This window comes from Corylus avellana, chromosome ca2 (assembly GCF_901000735.1).
Source record: "Corylus avellana chromosome ca2, CavTom2PMs-1.0".
Classification (NCBI taxonomy): Eukaryota; Viridiplantae; Streptophyta; class Magnoliopsida; order Fagales; family Betulaceae; genus Corylus; species Corylus avellana.
The window spans coordinates 1554922-1566229 of record NC_081542.1 but is presented as its reverse complement, the minus strand read 5'-3'; the positions used below and the strand labels follow the sequence as shown (position 1 = coordinate 1566229).

Below are 11308 nucleotides of genomic sequence, written 5' to 3'. Positions count from 1 at the left end.
AGTGGGAGGAGGTGTCGGAGGCTGCGCCGATGGTGGTCACGGCGAGCGCCACTCCGCAGCGTTCTGTGGTCAGTGGGTTTTCGAAGGACACGACTACCACCACCACCACCACGAGTGAGCTTGCTATGGTGGTGGCCAGAAATGGGAAAGATCTCGTTGAGATTGTGAAGGAGCTTGATGAATACTTTCTCAAGGCTGCTGAGGCTGGTTGCCAGGTCTCGTCGCTCTTGGAAGTCTCAAGCTCTAGCTTTTCTAGTCAGAGTAGTAAAGAAGGTAAGGGCTTTTTTTCTTTTCTTCTCTTTTTCTTTTTTGTTTTTAGGTGTTTTTTGAAAGTGGGTGTGTGATTTTCTTGGATTTACATTTTACACTATAGATTTGGTTGGTAAGATGATGTTATAAGATTATAGGCCTTTTTGTTTTTCTGTTTTCTGCTGCATTTTGCAGTGATTAGAGAGATGTGTTTTTTCTTTTAATTTCTTGTTGATTTGTGTTTTATTGTTGTGTTTTTTGGTTTTGGCAGGAAAAGTTTATAACTACGGGTTTAATTTGAGTCCATCGTTGTGGACATGGGGTTTGAGTCCAAAATCAAACGGTTTTCGGAAGTTTGGAGAGGAAATGCTAGGAAGTGGTGTTGCGGGTGGGAGTTTTGTCAGTGACAGCCACTGTTGCACTGTGGAGAGGCTATTTGCTTGGGAGAAGAAATTGTACGCGGAAGTCAAGGTAAAGATTTTTATTTTTTAGTTCCACGCATTCTTGTAGAATCTATCTTCTAGTTCTAGGCACCATACTTTGCTCCCCATTTACCAAATAATTAACCAAAAAAGGAAATGGAAGGTCCTGTGCTTCCCTTGTGGGCATTGTGATGGAATTTTCCTTTCCATAAAGTTCATAGCAGAGAAAACAAAATCAACATTCTATTGTTGTTCCTTTTAGATATGAACAGGAACTTTCGAACTCTTGTTAGTTTTGTGCTTACATGATTTTTTTCGCTTTATCCTAAACCTTAAGATAAGTAAACTTTTCTCTGTTCCTTTTTGCTTTTGGTACTCAAGAATGAGATGAGCTTGGGGGGCTTCCAGCAACACATTTATTTCTTTTTGTATTTTTTTTTTGTGTTTTTTTTTTTTTTTTGCTGCTTGTAATTTTCTTGTATGATGGGTTTAGGCTGCCGAGGCCATAAGGATGGAGCATGAGAAGAGGGTGGAGCAGCTGCGGAAGCTGGAGCTGAACAGGGCTGACTACGTGAGGACTGAGAAGACAAAGAAAGAGGTTGAAAAGCTGGAATCCCAAATGATGGTTGCTTCCCAGGCCATAGAGACCACCTCTGCTGAGATCATCAAACTACGGGAAACCGAGCTCTACCCACAACTTATTGGGCTTGTCAAAGGGTAAGTCTTTTTCTATCACTCCTGCCATGCCCCTTCAGCAGTAGGACAACAACCCTACAATTCTCAGGCCCTACACCTTTTCTCTTCTCACGTGATTTTTTTCCTCTCACAAATGTAGTGCGTTAGAGTAGTTTAAGGGCTTTGGTGGAAAGGCATTCAAACAGTGTCTTTTTCTGCAGAAAACAAATCCATAATTCAAGAAAAATAGGGTTTTGATATCTGGTTTGGTTGCTCAAATTAATGGCCAAAAGATAGGATAGATGGGCATGCCTGGTCTAGCAGAGTGAAAAGTCAACTAGGATGATATTTTGGGTCAGAATAATGTATCTCTTGACTGCTTTTGATATCTTGTCTTATGCTTTTTGTTTGCTTTTGTAGCAAAAATATGAGGACTACAACTGTACCATGTACAATTTTGTGAGGGGCCATGACCAAACCTCAATTTTGTAATCTGTGATCCCCCACACCAGGGGCAGAATCAGGAATTTTAGTGTGGATGGCAAAACTTTTAAAAAAAATAATAATAATTGGGGGCAGGAAATTAATTTTTAAGAAGAATTTTTTAATTTTTGGCAGAACTATAAGCTAGTTCAGCCCCTGCCTCCCTGTGCTTGGTTTTGATATTTTGGACATGTATGCTGTTTTTGTTATTTATCCTTATTTTCCAATGAATTTCACTTTTACCACAAAAAAAGAAAAGAACAGAACTTTGTTATAATCACACCTTATCTTATGCTGACCCTTTTCCTTTTGAATGTCTTCCCAAGGGAGACAATCTTGTGGCTGTAACTGTACGATAATTCTAAGGTGACGGTATGTGTTAGTAGTCGGTGGTGGATCCAGAATTTTGGTTTGCAGGGAAAAAAAAAATTAAAAAATGGAGTTAAAAATATATTAAAAATGTTAAAAGAACAAACTAAAAAGTGATTAAAAATATTTTTAAAAATTTGATGTCTCGTATTCAGTGGCGGGCCAAGGTCATTTGCCCCCTCTCGCCCCTTGGGTCGGCTGTTGCTAGTAGGTGGCATGGGATCACCTTGGCTATTCTAGTGTGTGTCATATATGCAAGTCAACCTCGCATCCTTGTAATCCTCAAATATAGATGCTTCTTTAAGTTTTTTGAAATAAAGTTGGTCTTTATGTATCAGAGTTGGTTTTATTGCTTATTCTTTTAGTTTCAGAACTAATTTTGGGTTTTGAAATAAAGTTGTCGTAATTTAAACATTTAAGAATAAGCAAATCCTTTGTGACCTGCGCATTGGTGAGTAGACATTTTGATATCCTTATTCATTGGAATTTTCCTCATTTTGTTAATAATAATGTGGCTTCTGTTTCAGAGATAATTATTGTTCTTGCTTTTAATTTATCTGTTTTAAATATTAGCTTGTGACTTGCCCGAGGGGCGAACTTAACAATCTGGGTAAGTCTTTTTTTTTTTAGAATTGCAGGTATATTGGGGATCATACACTTGAAATGATTATGAAGATGATGTATGTTAGATTGATGAAACAAGTCTCAACTTTTCTAACTCATTTTTGTCTTTGCAGATTGATGTGCATGTGGAGATGCATGTATGAGTGCCACCAAGTCCAAACCCACATAGTTCAGCAGCTAAAATACCTCAACACCATCCCATCAACTGAACCCACATCTGAGATTCACCGGCAATCGACTCTTCAGCTCGAGCTTGAGGTCGAACAATGGCACCAGTCTTTCTGCAACCTAGTCAAGGCCCAAAGGGACTACATCCAGTCCCTCGCGGGTTGGCTTCGGCTTAGCCTCTTCCAGGTCAGCAAAAATCCACTATCCAGAGCTTCTCAGGAATCCAGAATTTACGCACTTTGCGAAGAATGGCACGTTGCAGTTGATCATATTCCAGACAGGGTGGCATCTGAAGGAATTAAGAGCTTCTTAACTGTAATCCATGCGATTGTAGTTCAACAAGCTGACGAGCATAAGCAAAAGAAAAGGTCGGAATCTGCATTTAAAGAGCTAGAGAAGAAGGTGACTGAGCTTAGATCACTTGAGTGCAAGTATGGTCCTTATTCCATGCAAGAATCCTCTGGCCTCACAAGTGGCAAGGATCCAGTGGCAGAGAAGCGAGCAAAGGTGGAAATCTTGAGAGCCAAGGCAGAGGAGGAGAAAACTAAGCATGAAAAGTCGGTGAGTGTAACAAGGGCAATGACACTGAATAATCTCCAGATGGGCTTTCCGCATGTGTTTCAGGCGATAGTAGGATTTTCTAGTGTGTGTACAGAAGCATTTGAATCAGTATACAACAAAGCCAAGAGTGCTGATGAGGAGCTTGATGTGAAGAGGATACTGGGTTGAGAATTAGACTTTCTAGATTAGGTGAAACGACAGTGATGGTTTTTGTGTATAGAAGTGCATGCTTTTTTGCAGTCAAAGTGAAACGCCAGAAGATCTGCAGGCCCATATTGCAGGATTCTCTGCACATCTCTTTGTCAAAATTTGAATTCAAAGTACAAACTGAAGGTGAAGCTGGACAACTGGTTAGGTAGGAGTTTTCTGTTAGATTTTATACCTTTGTTTTGTCTTGTCATAGGAAAGCGTTTGGATGCTTCTAGTTCTAGGGTTTTTTTTTGTTTTTTTTTTTTTTTTTGGTCTCATATGTAGTTTTCTATTCCTAATGAAGGGTTTTGCTTGATGTGGTTTGGTATTGTTTTGACCCACTATGTTTTCTACAACACCTTAATCTGAGCATAGAAGCCTGACTTTCTGCTCGTCCAAAGATAGAAAGGTCTATGTAAGGGTCACCAAGCTTTTGTCTCATTCTAGAGAATAGCTGAATAGGTGGACTATTATACTGGAAGCATGGGTGGTAATTTGTGGTTAAGTTCTTGTTATATCAAAGCATGAATATAAAATTATATAAGTCAATTTTAACTTAACTCATTTAATTAAACATGTCAAATTTTTTAATCCTAATTTACGATTTTGTATTTAATTCGTGTCGAATTTATAAGTTGTATAATAAATTATCAACCCTAACTAAAAGAGTGATGTATTTCTGTTTGATGCGTGAAGCTAACAGCCCATTTTAAGCTTAATGGTGCAAACAGTATTTATAGACAGATTTTAACCCACTTGATAGGTTAGAAAAGCAGTAAATAAAAGAACTGCTGGCATATATTTGTAGGCATTTATAGAAGAAAAAAAGAAAAGAAAAATAAATAAATAAAAGAACTACTAATAAAGACCATTTGCGGATTTAGCACTTAACACCAATACACAATTCATCGCATCATCCTTAAATTTTGGTTTAGAATCCCTAAGATTGCTACCTGAACTAAACATGTACACTGGTTGAGAATGCCTATCACTAAAACTGAACTAAAATATATACAACTCAAAACAGATATAAAACAGATAACCCACCAAATACAGATTGTTTCTTCTATCAACCTAAGGTGCTGGATAAGTGGCACACTTGCCACGCAACCAAATCAATCGCTTGTCACCCTTGAGAGACAAGAAAATCTCCCTTGCATTAGGTTTGTTGAATAGATCAAGAGCAGCAAAATAGACCTGTTCATCAACACCTTGCATCTCATCCAATTCATTGATACAATCAGCAATGGTATATCGGGCATTACATTGCTGTATAGCAGCTGTCCTCAGCTTTGAAGAAGCTGCCATCTCCATTATAGCTCCTGCAATGGCATCATCAATTCCCCTACGACCTCTTTTGCGATTTCCAGTTGTACAAGGAGTAGTAGGTTGCGTAGTGTTGTGATCATCTACAATGTCATCCACTTCGTCGGAATCTGATGACGACTCCTCTTGGTGCATGCTCAAGGGCTCTGCACAAGGAACGGAAGGAGTTGTCCCTTCGTCATGTTCAGCTAATAGATCATGTTTGCCATTGGTTGCCGGTTCCGAGAATATCATGCATAGCTCCTTGTAGATTGGGCAGCCAGCATATTTTAAAGTCTCGGCATCAGGATGTCCCTGCTTGGTATGTTCCATAGGGAGTAGATGACGGACAATTAATAAGAACATAATCAGCTCCTGCCTCAACTTGGAGGAACTCCAACCTAGATGCGGATAAATATTATTGGCTAGTATTGCCTCAAACATCATTCTATGGCATTCTCAAGAATATATTTGTTACTATTGATCATTGCATGCCTTACCCCTACGAATGCAAAAAAAAAAAAAAAAAGTCCAATTTTTAAAAAAAATTAAAATAGTATCCTGTCATAGCCAAGAAGTCAGCCGCCAAGTCATCAGGTTAGAGAAAATTCCTCCAGCTCAGGCAGGTTTAGATTTTCGCTTGTAAAAGGCAACAGATATGAAAGCAACATACCTTGAAGTATTCAGTCCATGCATCATCCTTGGCTATAATAGTCCCCGAGGATTCATCCCAACTGAAGTCATTTTGATCCAGAAGGGACCTTACAGTAACATACTGCCTCCTCAAGACTGCATATCGGTTCTTCAATTGCTCCTTGTCCCATTTCAGACCTGTTTTCTTATAGAATTCATCACACATATACCTCCATGCTTTCTTGCCAAAAGAATTTTTGTGTCTGTTCCCTTTTTTAACTTGGTCAATCATCAAGTCTGCAAGTGTCTTAGTGAGAGATGCAGTCCATCTAGCCCTTGACTGTTGTTCCTGCTGCTGAGTTGTTTGTCTTCTTGACCGAGTTACTCGGCTTGCCATCTGTAACTCCATAGACAAGAACCCAGGTTTAAAAAAGAAGGGGGGGATGTTAAGGCATTATACGTAACAATGATCCATTAGAAAGGCTGCCCAAGGAACCCATCTAAAATGAGACAAGAATGTTGCTAACTGCTCCAAGAATGACTGGTTATTCTTCAAGTGGAAGTCTAGAATGAGTTCAACCACAGCCCCAAAAGGGTAAAGGAAAAATCAAGGTGAAAATAAAGATTGGCATTAGAGCCTACAAGATATAATAACCTTCCATTAACTTCTCTGACTGTGCAAGTCCTACAACTAGAGCAACCCATCGATAATTTTATATATAGGTGCAACTAAAACAACCAATATGTAACTTTCAAAGACATCATTTAGAAAGAAAAAAATGACATTTTATGCTGCAAAAGGATTCCGCATTTGTAGAGACACAAAGTAGTATTTCTCTCACTAACTGACAAAGTGTACTCTAATTAGATAAAGTCCATGGATGTATTATCATTATTATTTCATTGGTAAGTTACACACACACTCAGTGGGTCTGGAACACACGACTTCACCCTTCATCCCATTCTTATAGAAGGAAAATATGTCATTCGACCCAGAGCTCGTAAGCTCATAAATGTATGTATTATTCTTCTTTGAAGAACCCACTACCAAACTCATTATCGCCTTTGACATATCTAAAAAACCACTTAGATTTAGAAGTACCCTTTGAAGGTTCATTAAGAGTAGATTATAAATTGCATAGCAAATAAAATCATAAGGAACGATGGATAACTTCTAAAAGACTAGCTCAAGAATACTCAACATAGACGGTTACTGAGGGAACATGTGAAAGTCTCTCTAGCTAACTTAACACAAATATTCTGAACAAACACGTAGCAGAATTTCACATTACTTTTATTTTGGAATCTGTAATTAGGGAGCGAGTTCAAATGCTCGGCTTCATTTCCTAATTCATGGACAACATGATTAACTACGACCCACGCATATTCCGGCTACCAATTATCGGTATAAGAAGCATTACTCCTTTCTAAAGACTCATTTAGAAATCCAACATTGGATTTCAAATGCCAAGCATGCCTCAAAGTTTTATTCTTCAATATCAAACAAAACCCACCAAATCACCAAAAAAAGACCAAAATAAAAGTTAATGCATTAAGACTGTGTCAACAACATGCGTTGCTAAACCCAATGTCCACAAATAAGAATCCACCAAGAACAAACAGAACACTCAAATTGCTTTCATGAACAAAAAAAAAAAAAAAAAAACTACTGTATTACCCCCAAAAACAATATGTGCAGAGAAAAAAACCATAAATTTAACGCAAAATTGTGCTCATGGTGATCATATATTATGCCCAATTTAAAAATTCATTGGCAACTCAAACTACAAAATTAAAAAGCCCTGAAAATTGAGAAGTGGGATGATATTAACATGTTATCAAGCAGAGAGAGAAGGAATCAATTACCTATGAGAAAAACCCTAACTCTGTGGCCTTGAAGCGCAATTGGTGAAGGAGATTGTACTGAAAAACTACTTTTTGAAATAGCGCATTTCTTTGGTACGAGGCTTCTTCGCATTGTCTTTGCGGAATCGGGACAAAAAGGTCATTTACTCCCTGACAAAGTTGGACGTGTTACAACAAAATCATCCGTAACGGATATTTACAAGGGCGATTCGGAAGTAATAGACTCCGGGAAAACAGAATCGCGTTTATAACTTCAATATCGCCGTAAAAAGTGTCATCATAATACCGAAGTCGTCCAATTTAGATGTTCAAAAATGTTTTTTTGGGCCAATATATTTTTCATACCTTGAAATCTTCCTTATTTAACTTCCCAAATTGATCCAGTTGTCATATGACTTCCTAAAATATATATAATATTCTCTTTTTGGAATTTTTTTTTTTCCAATTCTAAATTGGTGTTAATTGACAAAACAACAATAAGTTTTCTTAGACTGTTTTTCTTTTGAACGTTTCTATATTTGATTCAATAACGGCTTCAATCATTACCTCCGGTATCAATTAAGGATTGAGGTTACTTGCAAAAGATCCAGAATAAACGATTTGGATCTTATCACTTAAGCCTTTAAAGAAAATGAATAATTATAATAATAATAATAAGGGTAATCAAATCACCACTTGAGATGGTTAGCCACTCCCCTCAGGAAGTGGTTAGTCACCCTAAGAAGGTATTAGAATGACTCAACCAGTCTATCAAAGGGTAAAATGGTGGTTAATCACTCTTCTCAACTACCCCTTTTATAAAGTTAGAAGCGGCTAACCACCTCAACTGGTAATATATTTATTATTTTTTATTTTAATTTTTTAAAGATTTACATGCCTTCCAATTCTCGAAAAAAAAAATTAATAATAAAAAATAAAAAATATTGCCGAGGACCTCAATCATTCAAGTATATGGGCACAAGTCGTATAATAGAAAGTTATAATGCTAATTTTGTGGGTGGCCGAATATAGTGCAAATTTTGACTGGACTTGGGTGATTAACTAGGTAGGTGGCAATTACACTACTAATCTTAGACCAATGTATATATATTTCCATGTCAGCTTGGGCATCTAAAAGAGCATAAAATTCATCAAGAGAGGGTTTTTTAAAAAAAAAAAAAAAAATTGAAGAGGGTAAAAGGTTACAAGGGCATTCATCAAGGGCATTGAAACCAGCAGTCAGTGTAGAGAGAGCGAGAGAGGGGACAGAAAGAGACCTATCAACATCACCAGGCTCAGAGTTATTCTGTTATTTCAGTGTCGCAATAGTAGCTAGGGGGTCAGGTCACCTCCTCTGAGTCTCAGGTCCTACTTGCTAGACTCATAATCCTGTATAGACCCAAGAAGTAGCCAACGCAGAACAATGCTGAGAACCAAAAAGTAGCCATGTCATGTGAATGCTGCAGCATAGAGAGTTGGAAGTTGTCGAGGGTCAGAGCATATAGATTCCAACATGAAAGCCAAATTAAACTTGTTAACATGGATCATAACTCATAGCCAGGGGCCCAGGAGGGGACCACAAAATGTATTTCCAATTGAAATTTGAGTTGGCTCAGAAAAATAAACAAGAATTTAAATTCGATGAAATTATTGATAATTTGGACGTACAGTTACAGAAAGCCACAAATACCAAATTTCAAATCCCTCGCGGCCAAACCCAAGAATACCAAAATCACCCACAATTACTCTCCATGTTGACACCAGTTCGTCATTTGCAAAGTCTTTTTTAATGATTTTAAAAACGTAATCTTTAAATCGTGTGTTTCTACGAACGCACCCATTTTTCTGCAGTTTGAAAACATAAAAAAATACATGTTTCAAACCGTCATTTATTTTCAAACGCACTCCTAAACATTACACTTTCTGCAATTTTGTTTTAAAACATGCATTTGACCTGCGATTTGGCACTTTTACATTTACAAAACTGACTTGAACATGATAGGACATTTTAAAACAGGAAACATCCATTACATTTCCCAGAACAGAAAATTTAAGGGACAAAATGGACAATTATTTACAGCAACTTCTTTACAGAGCCAATCTAGACTAAGCTTGGTTCTCAGTCTCTTTACCAATCTTCTATTTCATCATCAGTACTCTCACTTTCTTTGTCATCCAAGCTCATCTTATCAAAATTGTCATTGGTCTCGTTGCATTGCGTCAATACCTGATGAGTTTCAAGACCTCCAGAGATTCCCTGTCCAAGCCATTTGAAGACAGGTGTGTACTCCATAGTCACAACCGAAAAATTGGAAAAACTAGGTCTGCTATAACCATTGAATCTACGTTTCACCATCTCATTCTGCAGTCATCACACCAATTAACAATTTGCTTAAACATACTTCCTTTTGGGAGAACTAAATTCTTAATACTCATACCACAGAGGACAATATTGTTCACTGCAACAATAGCTCATTTAATTTAATTCCATCAAATTAAGGCTATGTACAAGTACTTCTACCAGCAGTAACAGAAGTCACAATTCAATTGGAAGATTTTGAAGTCTTGCAGTAATTGAGCATCCTATGTTGATAGATGCAAATCACAGATAGCAAACAATCAAAAACAGAAAATCCAAATCCCAACTCTTCAGGGTCAGGTTTATGGATGGAAGTATGATATATAAAAGGTTCAAGATGAATTTATGATTGGCTTTTATAGATGCTGAATTCTTAGAAAACAGTTCCTGGATAGGGGCCAGCCACCATGACGCATGTAATTCAAACATGCAAAACATTCCAAAACACAATTAGAATTATTTCATCATTGAAGTTGGACCATGGACTAAACTAAACCATTGTAGTAGCCATGGAAATCACTTTTCATTGAGTTGTATTAACGCTGCAATCATCTCTAAAGATTATTACCATCAGTAAAGCTTATTTTACTATGCACTACCGTGTTTTTCAAGGTTTGTTCTTAAAAACTGCTAACTGGCAAAACCCCACATGATAAAAGAAAAAAAAAAAAAAAAATGAAGGCAAAAAGATACAAAATGAAAAAGGGCCAATTCTACCTTATTGCGCAGCGATGATTGCTCAATCTGCCAGAGCTTTGGCCGGCGAATAGCATGCCACCTGCGTGCTCAAAAGAATTGTTGATATTACTTAAACACAAGCCCTTGCTTAAATATAGAATTAATTCAAGCCTTTGATTTAACCTGGAAGGTAATGGATGAGCATTTCCAAATAGCACCCCACGAACAGCAACTGAAGCAGCAGCTGATTGTAAAACATTTTCTGCTTCATTATATCTAGCTAGCATTCCACGGAAAGTAGAAATAAGCATGTCAGCATCGCCTAAATATGAAGCCACAGCCCATGCATCATCTATTGCATCCTCACTCAGGAAATCCAGAACTACAAGAAAATTGTATGCAACAACTGTAAATCAGTGTCTTGCATGGCAGAATCCAACGGTACTACAAGTTTTCAGTAAGTCAATAACACAAGTTGCCACCCTTATTTGCATCCATGTCGAAAGCAGAAAGCAATAGTAAAAAATTAAAGGAAATCACAAGTGCAGATAAAAAGATCACCATTTTCATGTAGAAAATCAGCAATAGGCCTTGCTTGCCCATGTGCTTGACAGAGAATCTTTTCTGGAGCATCCATTTTCAAAGGCAATCTTAATAATCTCTGCTGTAGAGGAAATTCATCTTGGTCTGCAAAACATAGGTACATATGTAAAGAATCTTAAGTGGCATGAAGAATATCATTTATCAG

General features: G+C 37.5%; 3 protein-coding genes across 3 annotated transcripts in view; 1 reads left to right on the top strand and 2 right to left on the bottom strand.

The window, feature by feature from the left end:
• LOC132168801 (protein ALTERED PHOSPHATE STARVATION RESPONSE 1) overlaps positions 1–4236 on the top strand; it is a 6215-nt gene extending 1979 nt beyond the window's left edge. Inside the window, exons 3-4 of the mRNA XM_059579855.1 lie at positions 1165–1388; positions 2936–4236. Of these exons, the coding sequence (XP_059435838.1) occupies positions 1165–1388; positions 2936–3719 (1008 nt within the window). The 3' untranslated portion in view covers positions 3720–4236. The remainder of the gene's footprint in view (positions 1–1164; positions 1389–2935) is intronic.
• A 391-nt stretch (positions 4237–4627) lies between these two features.
• Positions 4628–7726, bottom strand: LOC132171113 (L10-interacting MYB domain-containing protein-like). Its single transcript, XM_059582338.1, has 3 exons — positions 7545–7726; positions 5719–6075; positions 4628–5360 (listed from the first exon to the last, which is right to left on the bottom strand). The coding sequence occupies exons 2-3, from the start codon at positions 6073–6075 to the stop codon at positions 4815–4817; spliced, it is 903 nt and encodes a 300-aa protein (XP_059438321.1). The 5' UTR covers positions 7545–7726; the 3' UTR covers positions 4628–4814.
• Positions 7727–9524: 1798 nt separating this feature from the next.
• LOC132170947 (cell cycle checkpoint protein RAD17) overlaps positions 9525–11308 on the bottom strand; it is a 5803-nt gene continuing 4019 nt past the window's right edge. Inside the window, exons 9-12 of the mRNA XM_059582107.1 lie at positions 11122–11247; positions 10744–10942; positions 10600–10660; positions 9525–9885 (exon numbers count right to left, since the gene is read on the bottom strand). Coding sequence (XP_059438090.1) covers positions 9652–9885; positions 10600–10660; positions 10744–10942; positions 11122–11247 — 620 coding nt within the window. The 3' untranslated portion in view covers positions 9525–9651. The remainder of the gene's footprint in view (positions 9886–10599; positions 10661–10743; positions 10943–11121; positions 11248–11308) is intronic.

What these genes read in the sequence shown, in the direction of transcription:
- LOC132171113 (XM_059582338.1), bottom strand. Translation starts at nt 6,075, where the DNA reads ATGGCAAGCCGAGTAACTCGGTCAAGAAGACAAACAACTCAGCAGCAG. An exon ending in CATGGACTGAATACTTCAAG is followed by an intron (nt 5,361 to 5,718) that starts GTATGTTGCTTT and finishes CATACCAAGCAG; the next exon opens with GGACATCCTGATGCCGAGAC.